At 39.8% G+C, this 22,293-nt stretch overlaps 1 protein-coding gene across 1 annotated transcript in view; it reads left to right on the top strand.

Moving 5' to 3' along the window:
- The window catches only part of LOC124594064 (Down syndrome cell adhesion molecule-like protein 1 homolog), a 137,643-nt gene that overhangs the window by 21,722 nt on the left and 93,628 nt on the right, over positions 1-22,293 (top strand). The window contains exons 5-10 of the mRNA XM_047132414.1: positions 11,021-11,167; positions 14,948-15,103; positions 18,922-19,061; positions 19,277-19,545; positions 19,698-19,852; positions 20,029-20,046. Coding sequence (XP_046988370.1) covers positions 11,021-11,167; positions 14,948-15,103; positions 18,922-19,061; positions 19,277-19,545; positions 19,698-19,852; positions 20,029-20,046 — 885 coding nt within the window. The remainder of the gene's footprint in view (positions 1-11,020; positions 11,168-14,947; positions 15,104-18,921; positions 19,062-19,276; positions 19,546-19,697; positions 19,853-20,028; positions 20,047-22,293) is intronic.

Below are 22,293 nucleotides of genomic sequence, written 5' to 3'. Positions count from 1 at the left end.
TATCTTTTTTGTTAACTTTCCTTCCATCTTCTCCACATCTCCCTGGACTTGGCCTATGCTCTTCTGTAGCCTACTCTCTCTCTCGTTCATGTCCATCTTCAGTCGTTCTTGTAACTCCTGCATTTCCTTCTTCAGATTATATTCTATCTTCATTTGCGATGTTTTGATCTCTTGTGCTAGAGTTTCCTTAAATGATTTTTCTAAGCTTTCTTTGGTTTCTTGTAAATCTTCCTTTAATGATTTGAGGAATATTTCTTCCCTTTCTCTAGTTTCTTGTAAACCTTCCATTAATGATTTGCGGAATATTTCTTCCCTTTCTCTAGTTTCTTCTAATTTCTTTTTTGTTGCCTTGGTCTCCTTTAGCAGGTCTGCTAACATCAACCATATATCCTCACCCTCTGAAACTGGATTATCTCTGGTCGTTTGTCCCGGTGTCTCGGGATAACTAGTTGAATGTGCTAATGGGCTTTCTAATGACAATCCATAATCACTGATTCCTGAATCACCTCTGTCTTCCTGTCCTATCCCTTTCTTTTCAGCTACTGCCTCACAAACCTGCTTATCTTCGGCAGACATGTTTGGTTTATTTTTAATGCACAAGCAAGTAATATAAAATAACCTCTTGTAACCCAAAACACTCCTGATTATCGCTAAACTAATCAAACAGTAACTGCAGTATCTTCAGTTAATTTCAAAATTGATACAATACGTATGAGTACTGAACATAACAACTCTCAAGACCTAATAAATTCAAATATCAATTTTCACGTACACAGTTTATGTAAAATGTATTAAATAAGACAAATCACACCATTAATTGAATCTATAAATGTAAAATCTCCAAAAACAATGAGCATATCTGTATAATCACCATTTAGACAGCGCAGTATGCATAAATAAGTATGCTATATTTCAGAGTATGTTTCGTAAACTTTTCGGAAATTACTGTAATTGGGCACTTGTTCTAAGGTGAAACACAGTTTAAAACTGTTTATTTATCGTGAAGACAGTATACTGCAATTTAATGTTATGCTAACCAGTTGTCTTCACTCACCAACTGACGTAACCACGAGTCGCCATGTTTTGACGTTTGAAGTGGGCGTGGCGCTGTACTGCCACCAGAGCCGCGTGAAGTCGCGCTGAAGATCTGTGGCGAGTCGTCGTAGTTCTCAGTCGGCTGCTCCGTGGCGCTGCAGGCGGGAGTAGTTTGTAGTTCGACCGCTAGATGCCGGGTTGGCACTCGGTGTCTCGAAGTCGCGCTGACCGCTGTCCAGTGTAGTGCGTCTGCGTCTGACCTACTCCTTCACAGGTAGTTGGGATGACGTGTGAAATCACATCGCGGATCGAAGCTCTTTGGCGCAGCTGCTGCACGGGTCTGCGTGACGTCATTCAGCAATTGCGTCGCCACATAAATTGTCGCCTGCATAACAGTTTATGGGTCCACATGAAGTTGCTCGATTTTCATTATTCAAAAAGCAATGTCGGTCATAACATTACTACTAAACACTTCTTTAAAAGCTTCCGTGACGAATTCTTAGCTCGTTTTGTTGTAGTAATGTTCACGCGTGTCTTTCTTTAGCGTTCACTTTTCACAGTTTTTCGTGCGGATTTACGCGTTTGCACATTATAACACAGTTTATCGACACTATTACTCTTATCTAATATGGCGAGAAAAAACAGTTTATTCACAATCGTAAGATGCTATTACTTCGTATTGTTCAAGATGCACTGTTTCTTGTCATGATTTTAAAGTTTATACTCTGTCTTCATCCGAAATTGAAAAATATTTTCTCGCTTTAAGCAAGATAAAATTATCTATTGTTCTTTACGATTCGTCCGAAGATTGCACTAGTCCTGTCATGGTCGCCAAGGTGTAACACCTCCGTTTATTTATCCCGACCTGATCTGATCGAATAGCAGCCCAATATGTATTATAAATATGACCGTGTACCTAATGGGGCTGGTAATCGGAATTGACTGCTACGGAAGTTGTTACTTTCCAGTTCGTCCTGTTCAATACTGTGATAATGAAATGTCTGGTAACAAGAAAAACACCAACACAGTTTCACTAATTACGAACCTATATTCGTCTCAAAAACACAAAAAAAAGGAGACAGCCACTGCCTTCGTCATACATATCTAATTACGGCTAATCTCAGCACAGGCTTCTTCATTTTCCATTATCGTCACACGCTAAACCATCACTGTATCCAACACTGCAATCCAACACTGCAATCCAAGGAGATGCCGGCGCGGTAGACGCGAAACCAAATATCGGCCCTAGAAATGTCATTGATCACTTTCGTAATAATACTTCTTCACCTTCCCGGTATTATTCTAGTACAAAGGCGTCTAACCGCGGCGATGGCGACTCCCTTCTCCGTTAAAAGCCTTGTATTTCAACAAAAACCTCCACACACCTCTACCCGCAACGTGGCACTGGTTCAACTCCACACTCGTTCTCGCAACACGACACAATCGATTGTTCGCCCTATCGACCTGTGCCGAGTGCAAATTTATAGTAAGGGCCTACGGTCCCCTTACAGGCATCCAAAACTTACGTCGTAGTTAGTCACAAAATCATTTGATATTGTTCGTGTGACACAGGGTTTGGAGGATTTTTCTCTGAATATAACAGGTGTAGTTCATGTGGTAAAAATAACCGTCTGCTATCATGACTGCTATAATGTGATTCACGGCCTCTCAGTGACTGTAATTGATGATTCTCTTTATAGACTGTTTCTTCTTTAAGTTTGTTCGGTTTAGTGTTAAGTGTTCCTCTGATCTCCACATATGTTTTCCCTATAGCAGTCAATGCCTTTTTAAGGGTAATATGTCTGTTTGTGACGCCATGCAGTGCCAAGAATGTTGACTGAGGTGCCTGAACATACCGTATTTATCCGTCTCTATTAATAAGCACCTTATAATTTAATCTATTTCTTTCTATAAATGGAACATTCTGAAAAAACCTCAACTGTAAGCACATACGATCGTCATCTGTAACGTGATTCATGGCTCGTAATCTGTTTGAAGAATCAGAAATACGCCCCAACACTCTTCTTTTCCTTGTACATGTATTCTGCACAGTACTGGAAGGTTCATCTTGATTCTTAGGCTTTCCTGAAGCCTTCGTCTCACTTGAGAAATAACTTCATGCACAATACCGATAACACGTGAGTGTTTCCCCTGAACTTACTGAGAAAAATCTATTTTCCTGTCTACTTTGTATGCACAATTTGGTGCAATTATATATCCGTCTACGCGTTATTACCATGCAATGTAATAGTCAGAACTTCGTTTACAACGTGTAGGTGATCGACAGGTACCATTTGTTGAATGGTTCAAATGGCTCTGAGCGCTATGGGACTTAACGTCTGAGGTCATAAATCCCCTCGAACTTAGCACTACTTAAACCTAACTAATCTAAGAACATCACACAAATCCATGCCCGAGACAGGATTCGAACCCGCGACCGTAGCGGTCGAGCGATTCCAGACTGAAGCTCCCAGAACCACGCGGCCGCACTGGCCGGGATTTGTTGAATGGAAAATTGCTGGAACATTCTATCAGAAATGAATTTATCGTTTTTTGCTATTATTGGCAACAAAGTGAATAATAATTCATAGGTAAGATTTCAGAGTGGGATGACATTTAAACTACAATAACAGTGTCACGCTGACAGTCTAATAAAACAATAATTCTGTTTGCATAGAGGCATACGTCCACACAGTTTTGTTCCTCCGACATTTCAAGACTCTTTCACTTTCTCGACATCCACGAATCATGGTAGCAAACGTTGTTTACTTCCTTGCTTATTACACACATTTATGGGCTAACTAATAAAGCGTAGGTAAGTTTTTGGAAACGTGAATATTAGCATAACATATTGGGCATATGATTTGGAAGTTGAAAATGTTACGAGTAAGAATCAGTATCAATATGCAAACAAACATTGTTTTCGTAGTTCTGGCTTCACCAGCTATAGATGCAACTACCGTAAAAGAGGACTGAAATGGATTACAAATGCATGCTTTTCAGATCACATACTTCTCTTCCTGGTTGTTTGAAACGTAGAAACAAAAAGAAAGTTACACTTACGAGAGCAAGTTCGTCGTATTACTGAATCGAACACGCATTAAGAACAGAAAAAATTTGAAAATCCATTCGTGACTATGTTATTGGCGTAAACACAAAAATAGTTACTATTTAAAACAACTCTCGCATACACACGGAAGAAATTACGAACAAAAAGCAATTGTAAACAGTCTCCACGTAAAAAATAACCTATTAATATTTTGGGTCATCAAACATGGCGGCGCCAGCATCAAAACAACGTGCAGTATAAGTCTGTAATGCCACCTCCCCTTCATTTCAGTTCCAGCTACGAATCATTTCCGTGAGATTAACAAATACTTGCCCTATTTTATAGTATATGAAGTGCCCCTTTCATAGCATGACCTTTTGTAATTGTGATTTGGAAATATTATTCAGCTCACAAAAGTGTCCGTTTCATAACATGATCTTTTGTAACTGTGATTTGGAAATATTATTCAGCTCAATATACAATATACGATCAGTCCAGATAAACCATACAGTTACCATAAATTACCTACTCTACAGAGTTCGTTCGATGACTCTTCTACACCGCTTGAAATTAGATCCTCCACTTGTTTATCTGCGTTGAATGTTACTATCAGGATTAGTAACTTTCCTTGGCTTGGAAATCACGTTTAATTTACATTTGTCACGTAGCACCACTTGACACAGAATATTCCTATGTGTACCCAATCGTTAACACGCAAGCTCTTTACAGAATTTTTGGAGTCCATCTATTTGAATCTAAATTGGAACTAATTTTGCTAGTGCAAACCTGTACAAATGTTCTACCAACCAATTTAATTAATTATGTCGATTAACCTTCTTACAGTAATACTGATTTCGATAGTTAAAATGAAGTTACACTGACAGTCCGTCATAAATTTGAAACAACAAGCATTACACTATATTTGAACTCTACAACAGACTAAATCAGCAGCTCACAGAAATTCTACGTTCATTACCTTTTGAAGTTATTGTAAATTGAAATGTAGGCTTAAGTTTCACATGTTTATACATACTATCACTTTTGCTGATATGGATAGCCAATGTGTTGGCATGAAGGCTTAAGTAATTTAATCTAACTAACGTACGGAGTTAACGTTTTTCGCCCAAGATCTAATTAATTGTGGGTACCATCGTATTTTGTACAATCTAAGTCCTAAGATAAGGTGACTCACACAGTTGTTGAGTCAGCGTGGCAGAAAATATTGTTCCATTAAAAGACAAAACTGGCAAACGTTGACGTATTTCCTGGATTGAGGCCTCTCGACAGTCCAAACACCATCATACCACCATTTTGATTTCATACGCCTTCCCACTGTGCTAATACAACTCGTTTTTTGGTTATTAGTCTTCAGTTCCTTTTTCATTCCTTAGTCCTATAGTTTGACTTCAAATATTTATACAATTTGTTTCGCTGTCTCGATGTTTCTATAGAAATTTCAATGGCAGCACTGCTGATTACCATAACTCTTCTTATAAATCGTATGAGGGAGTGTCAGATGATACGGAATTACAATGGGCTAGAGTTTAGCTGTATTATGTATTTGCTCTGGACATTTAAATTAAAATGCCCATTTAATATTGCGATACGTCGTTCTATTTGAAAGTTAATAATGCGTGTAATTGGTTCATAAATAACTCAGAATCGTCAGATGGAGCCCAATGTATACAGGGTGTTACAAAAAGGTACGGACAAACTTTCAGGAAACAACCCTCACACACAAAGAAAGAAAATATGTTATGTGGACATGTGTCCGGAAAAGTCTAGTTTCCATGTTAGAGCTCATTTTATTACTTCTCTTCAAATCACATTAATCATGGAATGGAAACACACAGCAACAGAACCTACCAGCGTGACTTCAAACACTTTGTTACAGGAAATGTTCAAAGTGTCCTCCGTTAGCGAGGATACATGCATCCACCCTCCGTCGCATGGAATCCCTGATGCGCTGATGCAGCCCTGGAGAATGGCGTATTGTATCACAGACGTCCACAATACGAGCACGAAGAGTCTCTACATTTGGTACCGGGGTTGCGTAGACAAGAGCTTTCAAATGCCCCCATCAATGAAAGTCAAGACGGTTGAGGTCAGGAGAGCGTGGAGGCCATGGAATTGGTCCGCCTCTTCCAATCCATCGGTCACCGAATCTGTTGTTGAGAAGCGTACAAACACTTCGATTGAAATGTGCAGGAGCTCCATCAGGCATGAACCACATGTTGTGTCGTACTTGTAAAGGCACATGTTCTAGCAGCACAGGTAGAGTATCCCGTATGAAATCATGGCGGTGAATCGAGGAAGTACAGTACATACTGACGAAACTAAAATGAGCTCTAACATGGAAATTAAGCTTTTCCGGACACATGTCCACATAACATCTTTTCTTTATTTGTGTGTGAGAAATGTTTCCTGAAAGTTTGGCCGTACCTTTTTGTAACACCCTGTAGATACTATTACTGTTTACACCTTAAAATTTTTATTTCTGCGCCACAAGCTCCAAAATTCAAATGATTACAAAATCAGAGGGTCTATTTGCAACTTCAGACGCCACTTCTCAGAGTAGATTGTGGTCCCTGAATAACTACACAGTCCATTCACATTAATGTGACCACCGACCACGCTCGACATCAGCGTTTAAAAAACATTCATAGACAGCAGGTGGCAGTACTAGCAATGGAGGACATATAAAGCATGTCGGGGAAACGCGGAAAAACAGTGCAGTTGTTGTAACGTGGAAACGGTTCTCTGGTGTCAAAAAGGACATGATCATTGGCGTTAGAACAAAAGTATGGATATAAAATCAAGCTGGCACTGAAGCTGCATAACGCCATTAAAACGTACAAACAGAAGATAGCAGAAATAAGAACAGTCCAGATGTAATAACACACAACTGTAACACATAGTGTAGTTTCACACCAGAAATGGCATCCCACAACACAAACACATATGTGGCCCTTCGTAATACACCACAATCAGCTCACACACAAAATTAATAGCATCTTCAAAAAATAACGAAGACAAATAGCACAATACAAAAGAAGTTGTGCTTTTTGTTGAATTTCAAATGGTTTCCAGACCTACGGAATTGTAAAGGAGTCTTATTGTACGTCTGTGATAGAAATGCTTCACAGGCAGTAATGATATTGTTAATATTGCATTTATTCTTCCTCACATACAACACTATCATTAAAATTGAACTTGTTTTACTCGACATTTAGTCACTTAATAGCGTAAAACTGTTTTGGGGGCTATATAGTAAGTAAACAACTGTTTTACATTTTACTCACAAATACGTACATCTCATTTTCAAAAACAGCAAAATAAAATAACTTATTGATTTTCATGTGCAAATGACTGGACCTTCAAATCCTTTTTTTTTTCCAGACCGTTAAAATACGAGACAAAACCGACACCTATGAGATTGACACCTATATGTTTAGGTGCATACTGTTCACAATACCTACATAAGCATAATAAGCCTGTAACTGCTCGTAATTAGAGATGGGCAAACTTGTTCATCCTTGGGAACTATTTCACTGCTGATCGTTCTTTTTGGGAACCGTTCATTTTTACTCCTTCACCGTTCATTTGTGCTTGGTATATGGTTCTTATGAAAAACTGAAAACTAGTAGTGTAGGTGACTGAAGGATGGAGGGCGCCAAGAGGGGGCACTTGCCTCCCCCCCCCCCCCCCCCCCCATCTGAAGTATAGAGTTTTTATTCAGTACAGAATTCTTACACACTTTTAGAAGTAATTTCTGTGATTCTGCAGAACCTCTCGTTTAGCCAAGCGTAGTCTTGTGTGGCTGATCGCAGGGAAATAATACAGGGTGGCGCACGTAAAACCGGCCCCGAGTACAGACTGCTCGCCAGTTACGAACGATGTGTTGCCCGTTACGAGCAGATACAACAAACAGACAAGAACATGAAAATCTCACGCGACCCTCATGGGCTATAGCTCATGTAGTCTTGTAAACCTGTTGGTGGCTGTTTCCCAACTTAATAGACCACAAGGGTCTTGTATAAAATTCTTCGTTTCGACTTCCACTACATAGCTATGCTACATTGTAAACAATAATCGTTTCACCCTATATATACTTCACGTTGTCTCGGAGTTAGTAGGCAAATTAGAGACTTTATGGAAGCATAGAATAAAATGTGGTTTTCTCATACTTGCGTCACACGCTTAGTAAAAATTTGGTTTTTATGTTTCATTATTAAAGTTAATGAGCAATAATAATAATAATTAAGTTCGCAGTAACGAAGTTTTTGGTTTGAAAGCTCCTTCTGAACAAATGTTTTTGAGATAATAAGTAAATACGATTTTATGGCAAGCTATGTCTTTTCAAATGGAGAGGCACCGCTTTTCCTACTGAGCCAAAATGACCCACAACGCACTTTTTTTTTTTTTTCAAAGAAACCAAACTAGCAGGTAATACAAATTGGAAAAAACCAAACTTAAAAATAATTAGAGCCTTCCTAAATGTAATGTTTTGTGTATGAAAGATACACGAAAATCGTTTTATATGAATTTTCTTACACTAAAAGTTAAGCAAATTATTGAAAGTCGATGAAACCAAAAAATATATGAATAACGAAAAAACTTGCCTTGTTATGAGTATGTCATCTGCTGTTCATCAATATAATGAAGTGAGCTGATATGCCCTTTTATTACGTGAAAAGACGTACCTATTACATACAACGTAATTTTTATGTAATTTACGTAACTATAAAATACTTTTTGATTACCGGTTGTGGACGCTGAATAGCCAGAACCAACTGCAAGAACAGTTTGGAACACATGTAAAATAGGCGAGCGCAGTGAACGAAACGAACAACTGGATACTGAACTAACTAGGAGCAGTCGGCAGTGGAACTGAGACAGGTGGTCATGCGAAGAACGACGAGTGCGGCCGAGGGAGACCGAGACTGAGACGAGCACGCGACCGAGGATGGAACGAGAACTGCCGAAGTGAACTAGTGAACTATGAACCGATCGTTCCTCGTTCCCGGGAACTATAAGCAGACCGCCACGACCGAAGTGAACTATCAACCGATCGTTCCTCGTTCCCGGGAACTGTAAGTAGACGGCCGCGGCCGAAGTGAACTAAGAACCGATCGTTCCTTGGAATTCGTTCCTCGGTCCTTCCGTTCATCTTGGTGAACCGTTCCTTTGCACCCGTTCGTTCGCGAACTACCCATCTCTACTCGTAGTACAGTATTTCTCCGTTTTACGTCCTCAGAATCGAAACACACAAAAGGGGAATAACAACTCGACAGTTACAATTATTCTACTGTAGAACATTATGCGTTATTATCTTCTCTCCTAAAATGATGGCTGTTGAAGTGAGCCATCAGTGAAAGACTTCTAAAAATAGCATTTGATGAGAGCTCGTTTTTGTACCACCACTGGAACAAGATCCCAACCAGGCTTAAAATCTAAACTAATAAAATGATATGTTAGCCAGCCAATAAAGTTAGCTATATTTTTCTAATGTAGAACATTAGGCACTATAATCTTCACCCCTAAAGTGAAAGTGGTGTTTTGTTACGTGAATCATTTCTGAAATAAGTGAATAATATACTTCAAGACTAGTCATAGTGTAATATTTCACTGTTTTGAGCCTCCTAGAGTACAGAAAGTGAACTAACATTGGCGTTAGCACGAGTATTTTCGATGCTATGAACACATTATGCAATTGTCAGCACTACCGGAGGAGAATGGTGCTACGTCACTCCACATCTTGCTCTAGGAAGCCTTCTGATTGGCCTGCTTTGAAGAAAAGGACGTAAGTTAGAAGGACACGAGAAATGTATTGGGTGAGCTGATATGACAATAAAATATTGAACTGTGACTGGGCTAAATATGTGAGCTAGCTTAGATGTTCTCTGATCGAGCTATTTCCAAGAAAGGTACCGGGGTTTAACAAGGAGTTGATAAATGTGAGTGAACGATAACATACTGAGCTATTACTCGAAGACCACGAAATACCACAGAGGGCTTAGAAAAGCTCTGATTAGAATGTTTCTGGGAAATGGGGTAGGGATTTAAGGAGAAGTTGAGAAATGTGATTGGACAGTAAAATACTGAGCTATTATTGGAAGACCTGCATATGTGTGTCAGGTTATAAGCACTAGTTCTAAAAAAAATGGGGGGACATGGCTTAAGAAAAAAGGGGGGACATGGCTTAAGAATGTGATAGGGAGGGAAAGGGGAGAGGGGAGGAGGTCCAATTTATGGGGGGGGGGAGAGAATAAAGAAGGAAGGGGAAGTGGAGGGGATGGCTGTGATTTAGAAAAGGGGTATGGCTTTGGAGAGAGTTGGTTCATAATGTCACCATGTGCTTGCCCCTCCCCCTGAATGTAGGCAACCCAATGGTCAAAGGTCAAATTTGGTCCAAAGAATATTTTGATCTCCTACATTCGCTCTTTAACCTCTTAAGTTAATATTCCATGAATGGACTCCACTTCTTCTTATGGTGGTTCTCCAGACTGTTGCTATTTTTGCTGCTAATTATGATGATAATAATAGTTCATGTTTTAAGACTTATCAGATCTTATTATTAGGAATTTCCAGATAATGTGCATTTACAGTGTTGGAAGTTCCATATTACTTCAATATTATTTGTCGCCCTTAACACCTTCCCATCCTTCCCCTACCTCCATCATTTTCTTCCGAGATTGTTAAGTATATTATTTAGTTTCTATGCCACAGTGAGACTTCTGTTTCTCCCCAAATACTCCTATTGCTAAATAATTATTCTCTTACATGGTAGTCTATTCTGTAGATGTTGCTGTTTTAGTATTATTTCACCCACACAGGAAATGTTTATAAATTTAAAATTAGTTGACGTATTCTTACTGCATACTCATTTGGTGAAATTTACCACACAGAAATTTGAACACTGTAGGTTTATTTCAGTTCCTGGAGCTCCTCCAACTGATGTACAGTGCACTGCTTTATCAGCGTATAGCATTCTGGTTCTGTGGTCACCACCTCCAGTCAAAGAAATAAATGGCATCCTAGTGGGCTACAGAGTTGTATACCATGCGCTTTCCAACTGGGATGGTAAGTTAAATGTTTTAGTGACATTCTACTTTGATCAACCACAGATTTATTCTAAATTTTGATTAGTTAGTTGTTGATACATGACAACTATATTGTTAATTTCAATAAATGTATACTCCTAGACTGCTCCATTTTCTTTTTCAAAAAAAATTTAAATTGGTAGGTAACCAAAAGGATGGCTACTAAAATAAAACTCTAGAAATGAAAAACACTTAACGCTACCCAAGAAACATTATTTCTTTTTTGAAAGACATTTAAGAAATTAAAACAAGCAATAGCAATATTATAACTTGTACTCTAGCTCAGTCACATTGTTTGCAAAGATCATACTTGAAATATTTCGTAACAAAGACAGCTGCTTTATATTTCATTTAACTGAAGCTAAGAGTCATAAGTTAAACATACTTATTAGCCAAGACATGTGTATCATTCTATAAATCAAATTCTTTACATTAAATCATCTTAGCAGGCGAATTTTCTAACAAAGAAGCAAATTACCGATGCTATATTTCTGAAACTACCAGAATTTCTAAGAATAAGAAACTGTATCCTGATATTGATGTCTGTGCAAATCGTCAGCGAGACACATGTTAAGGAAAAATTTTCATGTTTGTGTCTGTCTTCTCAGTGTTCATGCATAACATATCTATTGTTTGATGTACAAGCGGACAGAATTTCTTTCCTAATTTTTGCCACAACATTGATTTCATTATGTATGTTCATCACATTCTAAGCTTTGCCACAAACATTAATTTGTATATCAGTTATTTTGGTAGGTATTGTACTTTTAGGGACAATATCAACATTTTTCTTATTCATTTGGAGATATTAAACTGTCCAACGAATAATTTCATTTTCCATCTTTCATATTTTATTCCTCATATTACTGGTATTACAAATATCATTAAGGATATTTTTCTGTGCATTTTCTGTTTAAATTACTGTTTGTTGCATAACATAAATAGAGATTTTTTACCATTTCCTTCCACATTGCTTGGCCTTCCCTTACTCATATATTTTGTACATTATCCATGCAAGTTTTGAAATTTACACCAGTGTAAATAAAAATTTAATATATATAAAATTTTGTTATGAATATTAATTTGTACATTAATACTAATCTAATATTTACAGTATACTATTCTCCTTAGGATTTATGAACTAATGTTGTCAGGTATGAAGTCATAGAAATACTGATCAACAATTTTTTGTTGATTCCTGTTAAACTTCAAGAAATAATTGGCTTGTCACATATTATTGTTGTAGTATGTTTAAGTAATATTTCCACTGACAGCAACAAGGAAAGTCTCTAGTTGCTGTGTTTAATATGGTTGTTCCATTGTACAAATGTTCTTGTTTCATTCGTTCTTAATTCAATATTGCTGAAACATTGGCAAATACCAAACAGTGCTGTACAGTGTGTATGATAAGTTTCCATGCTCCCACGTCAAAGCATTATATTGTATATAAGAGTATTTACATATGAAGAGTATGTATCCAACGGATCTGTATATTTGTCATCACACCTCGTGCACAGACGTCTATGTGTCTCCTTGTTCTGCGTGGCTTGCAGTGTACCTCAGGAGTTTTGCATCCAAATGCCTTGTCAAACCTTTTGCAAAATTCTTTTTAAGTCTTGCACCAAATTTGAGCAGCACGGAACATAGTTATTTCTCATTATTTGTTGTCAAGTGTGGTAAGTTTTGGACTTCATGGTGTCCAGTTCACTTGCCTTGGAGATGTTAGAACATGCTAAACGCAGCAGCCTCGAACTTGTACATCAAAGAGCTCATGAAGGATGAATAGCAATGTATGCTGAATCTCCACCCTTCTGTAACCACACATGCTTCCACTCAGAAACTTCGAGGCTATTAGGCCGTGGTCGTTGAACAAAATAATAGCTCGGAAGTTTTAAGTGATGTCAGTACCACCCGTGAAATCTTACATCGTATGATCACACGAGATTTGTGATTCCCTTCTTTTCATGCTGAAGTGTTAACCCCGTTTGCTAAAACTGCAAATAAGAATTTCCATTCATGTAAACTTAAAAAAAACCATCAGAACAGGCGTTGTGATAACATCCCAAAGGAGGGGGAGGAGATTAGTGTTTAACATCGCATCAACAGTGAGGTCATTAGAGACGGAGGAGAAACTGGGATTAGGGAAGGATGGGAAGGAAATCTGCCGTTCCCTTTTCAAAAGAACCATCCTGACATTTAGGGAAATCACGGGAAACCTAAATCAAGATGGCTGGACGGGGGTATGAACCATCGTTCTCTTGAATGCGAGTCCAGTGTGCTAATCACTGCACCACCTCGCTCGCTGATAACATCCTGATGATGATGATTATGTTTGTTTTGGGAGACGGTCAACTGCGCGGTCATCAGTGTCCGTACAAAGTCCAATTTATTTTTACACATTCCAATCTAGCCACAGTCACAAATGATGATGATGAGGAGGAGGAGGAGAAGGAAATGATGATGACAACATAGACACCCAGTCCCCAGGCAGAGAAAATCCCGAACCCGGCCGGGAATCGAAACTAGGACCCGATGACCCAGAGGTAGCGATGCTAGCCACTAGACCACGAGCTGTGGACGGTGACATCCTGGACAATACTGTAACGTGACATGGTTTTTTTTCCAATTGTTGCACATAGTGGAGACTTTTCTTGCACCAGAAAACGGCATTCTTCTTGCGTGAATTGCAATGTATTGCACATTCATCAGAAAACAACACTCCTGACTGAGACACAATATTCGGCAATTGTGATAACAACCCATGGCAGGTTGAAGCACTCTGCTTCATGTAGTTGTCATGCAAGTCATTCACAAACATAAGTCTAAATCCTTTCGTTTTCATATTCTCAATTGACTGTGGTACTTGAAATTCTATGGCTCTTTTTAAATGGGTCTATTTGTAGATCGCACAGTTGACTGGGTGACAAGTGGCACACATTTCCTCTCGCTTTCTTTTACACGGACTATGAAGTTTTTCTTTGACACTAACTGAAACTAAGGCACATTTCTCCCAAATGCTTTAAAAGGTGGGGCTTTACCAAAATCATCTCCAAACACACTTATCTATGGAGATTAGTGCACCCACACACACACACACACACACACCACTAATCGCTCCTCAATAGTGTAACTGAGTCCGCTCACATCAGTCACGACTTCACAACCGCAATAATGCAGCACTGAAACAAAATAACACAATACTGACAACAACGCTTGTTTTCAGCTTCATCGGAGGATACCAGGAAAACAACTATTCATGTACCAAAATACACAAAATCAAGAGGAGTGCAAGGACTTCCCAGACAACGTGTTTAAGCAGTGCCCTAGCTATATGAGTAACTTAATCACACACTCCTACCTGCTGAACATAACATTTCTTAAAATGAGAGTGATAGATGCCTCAAACCGTTTTTTAAATTTCTTTGCTATAAACAGATGCGTTTTATACACAGTCGTCATCACAGTCTGTGGTAGAACTAAAATTAACTCAATTTACTTATTATGAACGTTACTATTTCTGATGTCATGATCGAATCCCCCCTCCTCTCTGCTACAAGATAATTTGAATTTTTGTCAAAATTTTGCATGGCAATAAATTTCATAACTAAAGAGCTATTAGGTGCATACAATAAAGCCCTTTTGCTGCTGCATCCTTAACATGAAAATACGTAGTGTCGCCACTAATCAACACTAGGCAGCTGTAAAATGACACTTGTTCCTATAGAAATATCATCTAATATTTGTTTAAACTATTTTTCAGATATGATTACCATGGATGAACATACAACAATAGAGAACAAGTTAGAACTTTTGGATCTCGTTCCTTTCTGTAATTATAGCATAGAAGTGAAAGCCTTCACACGAAAGGGGGATGGAGTGCCTAGTCGACCTATCTTCTGCCGAACACAGGAAGATGGTGAGTTTGAGAGATCTCTGTGTTCTGTTATTTTATATATATCACGATTTGTTACAGAGACCGTAGTCTAATAAGCTCTGTACCACGCAGCCACAGTTACAGTATGGATGGTTTCCTCTTAGAAGATTATTACCGTTTTTCAAACGTCATGCCCTAACGCCCTCTCCTGCCATAGTAATTCGTAATGTTGAGCCCGATTCACTTCTCCTGCTGACCCATCTTGTAGTGCATGTGATACAGCGTTATACATAATGGTTCCGTATTCCAATCGAAAGCTTGCCTACATGGTGTTTCCTTATGGAAAGGCAAATGGCAATGGGCGGCAGGCAGCAAGGTTCTATTAGTAGACCTATCCCCGCCGACAACAACCACAGCATTCAATGTTCGCAACAGTGTTCCGCCGTTTGTCTGAGACAGTGTCGTTCCAGGAAGCAGGTAACATCAAGAACGTACCCGAAATGTTCGGACACCACACTTATAAGAAAACGTGACTAACACTGTGGAAGGCGACTGCCGTGTCAGTACCAGGCAGTTGGCTTACTACTACAGGGTAAACCAGACGACCGCGTGGAACATTTTCCATGACAATTGTTACCACCCTTATCACTTACAGCGTGTGCAGGGCTTACTAGCGACAGACTTTCCATATCGGGAGCGTTTTTGTCACTGGTTTCTTCACCAGGCAACCACGATTCAGGAATTTGTGTCATCCATCGTATTCACACACGAGTCCACCTTTCCGCGGAGTGGTATCTTCAGCTTCCATAACAGTGACCTGTTGGATAGTATGCAGAACGCCCATGATATGGTGACAGCGAATCATCAGTATGGGTGCAACCGGAATACGTGGGCCGGGAAAGCTGGCGACAGTATTTTGAGACCAGGTTTCCTTCCACGTCGCTTAACAGACCGGAACTATCGGCGTTTCTTACGGGTGACTTTGCCTCACATGCTGGAAGAAGTGCCATTGATGAATCGAAAGGTTTTGTGGCTGCTACATGATGATGCTGCAGCCCACTTCGTCGTAAACGTCCGGACGCATCTCAGTCGTGTCTTTCCTGGTCTCTGGACAGAACGAGGGGCTCCAGCCGCATTGGAGGGAGTCTCGTGTACGTGGAGCCCATTCCAGATGTGGAGACACTGGAGCAGTGTGTTCATGCTGCCTTTGGCACTGTTCGGATGCAGCCTGGCCGATGTGAACGTGTGAGGCAGATCATGGTACGGCGCGTACATGCATTCGTTGAGGCACATGGCAACTACTTCCACCACATATTGGAACTGTAGCTGCTTGGTACAGCGTGTATTAGACCGCAGTCTCTATAACAATGTATGATTGAATAAATGGTCTCTAGCACGGGAACCATCCATTTCCAGACATAAGTTTATTGGATCCTCTTTGTTCCGTATCCTCCCATCGATCAATCCCTATGATTCGTATATGGTGGAAAAAGTCGCCCTGCATATACTCATTTTCAATAAAAGAATATTGCTTTGTTTTATAGTAGACCTATATAATAATACTCTCTCTTTCTCTGTGTGTGTGTGTGTGTGTGTGTGTGTGTGGGCGCACGCGCACATACGTGTATGGGGAGTGGGGGGGGGGGGGGGGGGGGGGGGGGGTTGTACTAGCATGTAGTGACAAATATTGTATTAAGTATTAAATATTTTGACTATCTATTGCCTGTGTTAGCTTAATGATGTCATCAAAACAATGTAACACATTGAGAAATTAGCACATAACTGATTAATTAAGGATTTTCAGAGCTCACATTTTATATAACACCCATTTTCTTTGATATTACGAATATATGTACAAATCAGTTCTACTAGGGAATTCGTCAGAGGAGTAGAAGGATTTGGCCACCAATAAATATGTATGCTCCTCTTCAACTGAACCTTATTAGTAGACAAACTTTTTTTGCTGTTGGCACATTATGAAAATGTGTGTACAAGAATAATGGACATTCAGGAATATAATTTTCGCTCTGTAGCGGAATATACGCTGATCTGAAACTTCCTGCTTGATTAAAAACTCGTGTCAAATTATAACTCGAACCTAGGACGTTTGTCTTTCACGAGAGAACGCTCTACCGACTGAGCTACCCAAGCACAACTCGCAGACCCACTCTCACTGCGTCATTTCCGCCAGTAGCTCTCTCCTAGCTTCCAACCTTCACAGAAGATCTGCTGCATGTCTTGCGGGACCAACACTGTGAAAGAAAGGAGTTCTAAGCCTGCAAGGTAAGCAAGAGAACTTCTGTGAAGTTTGGAAGTCAGATGAGAGGTGTCAGTATAAAACTGACCCGCGAAAGGCAGATGTCACAAGTTCGAATCCCAGTCCAGAACACAGTTTAATCTCCCATGTAGTTTCAGTCGGCACCTATCTGGACGAAAGTAAGTGATTCTTATTTTTAGAACTTACTGAACTTAAACTGAGTTGTTGGTTTGAAAAATATACAGGATTCTCGGACAAGCCTTTTCAAAACGTCCTTGAGTTCACATTCGTACTACAAGCTTTTGTGTAGCCTGGCTTGGCTTGGCTTGGCTCGATGAGTTGTCCCAAAATTCGATTCTCTGTGACATTATGAATGAAAGTAAGCAATTTAGGCAAGATCTTTTTTATTTTTATATCACTCATGCCTGACTACATCCTCATTGCAAAAGATAATTTGCTAGTTATTTCATCGGTTTTCTGTTACGCTCCTCCCAGTTGAATTTATCGTGGGTTTTAATTCCAAGAATTTAACACCGTCAACCCCTTGTATCTGATTGTCGTCATATTTTAGACACATATCAGAAGGTCAGGACGAGGGAGTGAGCAACTGATAGAGTAGCTTCAAATGATAATAGGTGAACTGAATAGGCAAAAAGCATAGTATCTTTCAATATACGGGTACAACGGGGTGTCAAGCGAAGGCGAACATGCCATCAAGAGGCCAGTATGTCAACCATTATACTCTGCAAACGGTCTATTTAACATTCCTTTTTCAAAGATGATGAACATCACGCGAAATCCCGATTTTTTTATGTCGATTACTCGCAAATGAAGGCTCAGCAGGGTAAATGGCTGCATTGTGTGAAACTTGGGACGTATAGACAATTTCAAAAAGTCTATCCCCCCGCTGGGGACCTCTCCCTGTAGAGGGGCGCCAGAGGGATCCAACAGTGATTTCTATACAGAATGTATCACAACCAGTAGCGACTGCTTGAGGCACTGCTAGAGTTCTATACTGTGCATATCACAGTTAGTAGTGAAAATTGACAGGGATGAAATTGTTCGATGGAAAGGGGGGGGGGGCGGGGGGAGGTAGAGGGAGCCCCAAATGGCAAGTCACTTGTATGGAAAAATCTTTTCGAACCGATCCTGCTTCTTTACTTTCAATTCATGCTATGCAGTGTTCATATTCAGGCATGTCAAATGTTTTACGGGTTTCACAGTTTTGTGCTGCCTTTCCTTGCACCATGCGGGTATTATTAAACAACATGAAGTTTTTACTGTACGGTTGATCCCGGATATAACAGATTAAAATTGTGTGCCCGATCGGGAATCGAACATGGACTTCTGCCTTTTGCGAAAACATTCTTACCGTAAATTATCAAATGGGTGTCGTCAAACTTATGATTTGAGGTGACCCTGAGACGAGCTTTAACAGCTCAACTAGCCTATTTATGTTCCCAGTAACATTCAAAGGTCTCTGTTAAGTTCCCAGCACCGTACAGTTTTAATTTATATGGATTTTTAAATAACTATGAAGTTTGTAGGTGACCCAAACCAAAACTACACCGAAAAGAGTATTCATTTTTGTCATATACTTCAGTTCCAGGAGAACCTGAAGACATTAAGGCACTGGTTATGGATTCAAGAACAATACTATTGTCCTGGAGAGCTCCTAAATATCCGAACGGAAGAATTAAGAAATACAAAGTATACATGCGGTCCATAGATGGGGTTGGATTGGTATGTATTATAGAAGAAAGTTAGACGCCTTCAATAATCACTGCTTTTATGTGTCTGTTCTTTCTTAGACAATGATCGGCCTTTGAAACTACTTTTTTTGGTGTACAAGCTACTAATATGAAGGACACAATTATGTTAAATATAACCTACTGTAGTATCGGTCTCTTATTAACAGACATATTTCCGATGTGTATTGATATCAATATGATCACCAGGACAGGGACCAATACGATTTGCCTTCAGAGCAGACCTACTACAGTATATCGCATTTGGAAACTCACCACAGATACGAATTCTGGGTAACTGCCTTCACTATCGTCGGAGAGGGCAATCCATCGAGACGAGTGGTACAGGCACCAACCAACCACGTTCCAGCCAGAATTGCTTCATTCAGTGAATCGATGACGGTGGCATGGAAGGAAGAGCTTAGACTGCCATGCTTAACAGTGGGACAACCCGCTCCACTTTTACACTGGACTAAAAGGTAAGTAGATTCCAGTTTCTGACAATAGTTTCTGTGCAAATTTCTTCTTAAGAACATTTTAATTATTGTGACTAATTTGTTATGAAGGTCTTAGTACAGTAATACATTAAGTGAATGCATGAAATTAATTCAGAGTTGTTACTTCCCTTCAGTGGAAAAACTGTCCAAGGAAACAGACATGTACAGATCAATTCTGAAGGCACAGTTTATATCAGCTCCGTGCAGAGCACGGATGCAGGAAACTATTCTTGTTCAGCAGAAAACGTTTTCGGGAAGGAAGAAATTGTATATTCCGTATCTGTCCAAGGTAGAGCATCTTAAGAACTTCTTTCTCAAAAGTAAAGTAAAATAGTTTGTGGTAATATCTTACAGTCGATAAAATCATCTTCAAATACATTATTTCATTGAATTTACGTATTTTATAATTGTACACAGTTCAATTCCTATTAATTGTTCTTCTCTTTTTTTCTGCAACCTACGAAGAGAGCAGAAGCAAAGGCAGTAAGTAAATTATTCATTTGCAAATTCGCTGTTGTGAAATTGAGAATCCATGTGTACCTATTGTAATGATTTGACCTTGTATACACTGAGGCGACAAAAGCCATGGAATAGCGATAAACACATATATAGATGGGGGTAGTATTGTGTACACAAAGTACAAAAGGGCAATGTATTGGCGTAGCTGTCATTTGTACTCAGGTGATTCATAATCAAAAGTGTCCGAAGTGATTATGGCCGCACACTGGGATTTAACAGACTTCGCACGTGGAATGGTAGTTGGAGCTAAACGCATGGGACATTCCATTTCGGAAATCCTTAGGGAATTCAATATCCCGACATCCGCAGAGTCAGGAGTGTGCCGAGGATACCAAATTTCAGGCATTACCTCTCACCACGAACAAAGCAGTGGCCGATGGCTTTCACTTAACAACCGAGAGCAGCGGTGTTTGCATAGAGCTATCAGTGCTCACAGGTCAACACTGCGTGAAATATCCGCAGATATCAGTGTGAGTCGTACGATGAACGTATCCGTTAGGATAGAGCGACGAAATGTGACGTTAATGGGCTGTGGCAGCAGACGACCAACGCGAGTGCCTTTGCTAACTGTACAAAATCGCCTTCATCGCCTACGGAGCCTCTCCTGGGCTCGTTACCATATCAGCTGGACTCTAGACGACTGGAAAACCGTGGCATGGTCAGATGAGTCGCAATTTCTGTTGGTAAGAGATAATGATCGGGCTCGAGCGTGGCGCAGTCCACACGAAGCCATGAACCCAAGTTGTCAACAAGGCATTGTGCAAGCTGGTGTTGGCTCCATAATGGTGTGGGCTGTGTTTATGTGGATTGGAGTGGGTTCTCTGGTTCAACTGAATTGATGGTTATGTTCGGCTACTTGCAGACCATTTGTTCCCAACAAATGATGGAATTTTTATGGCTGACAATGCGCCACGTCACCGGGCCTTAATTATTCGCGATTGGTTTAAAGAACATTCTGGACAATTCGAGCGAATGATTTGGCAACCCTGATCGCCGAACAGGTATTCCATCAAACATTTATGGGACGTAATAGAGAGGTCAGTTCATGCACAAAATCGTGGTCCGGCAACACTTTCGCAATTATGGCCGGCTGTAGAGGCAGCATGGCTCAATAATTCTGCAGGGTACTGTCAATGACTTGTGGAGTCCATGCCACGTCACGATGCTGAACTACGTCGGGCAAAAGGAGGTGCAACACAATCTTAGGTGGTATCCGATGACTTTTGTCACCTCAGTGTATTAACTGCGTCAGAAGTACCAGACTGCGATCGATCCAGCGTATTAAACGATGGCAACGTTCTGAAGCATTACTAAATCTATTTTTCATATTCTAGTCTTTTTCCTCTCTATTTAATTATTCCTAAGTGCCAGAGGTATTTCATAACGGCTGTAGTCGCCTGTTCCCTCGGACATGCATGCATGCATGTCCAAAGGACATTGCATCGTTCTTTTTAACAACACAGGTACTACAATATCATATAAACACTCATTGCCATTGATGCTATCACAGGCTTAAGATCATTAAAGCTTCCTCTACATTAACTGACTCGAAAAATTCATGTGTGTCAATACTAGTAAACCGCTAACCCAGTTCACAGGTCACGGTGCACTATCCCAGATGCAGGTTGTCTGCCTAACGCGTCCAGGGGCAATAAAAATGTTAGTGTCAATATTTCACATTATTATTGGAGAATTAAAAATTTCAAAATGCTTTCATAATCTACTCATTAAGAGGCACAATATTATGTTAAAACTTTATCACAGTATGAGAAGTGCTCGTATTACAGTTAGAAACCGTGCACGTGTTTTGAAGCAGCGTAACTCAGGGCGCGCCAATTACCCAGACTGTATTCATCTAGCATATGAGAATGACAGCGCTCTGATTACTTCCAACAAACTTTAAACGTAATTTCAAACGTTTTTTAAACTTCTTCTCGCTTACCTACTTGTCAAATATATAACACATTAATGCATTTGCAGTGGAATTTGACGTTTGAAGATGTTTTATTCATGGGAATTCGATTCTTTAGAGAATCGGGTGTTTGCTGGTTCATTGCTAGTACGAGTTCCAGTACAGCAGTCGTGGCTGCCGTATCGCGGTTGCGAAGTGGGGCCGAGGCAGTTTCAGATAAGTTTTTTACAGTCTGACGACAAAAAAAATGTTCAAATGTCTGTGAAATCTTATGGGACTTAACTGTTAAGGTCATCAGT

The sequence above is a fragment of the Schistocerca americana genome, chromosome 2 (assembly GCF_021461395.2).
Source record: "Schistocerca americana isolate TAMUIC-IGC-003095 chromosome 2, iqSchAmer2.1, whole genome shotgun sequence".
Classification (NCBI taxonomy): domain Eukaryota; kingdom Metazoa; phylum Arthropoda; class Insecta; order Orthoptera; family Acrididae; genus Schistocerca; species Schistocerca americana.
Note: the sequence above shows the minus strand (reverse complement) of the source record. Positions and strands in the feature narration are given on the sequence as shown.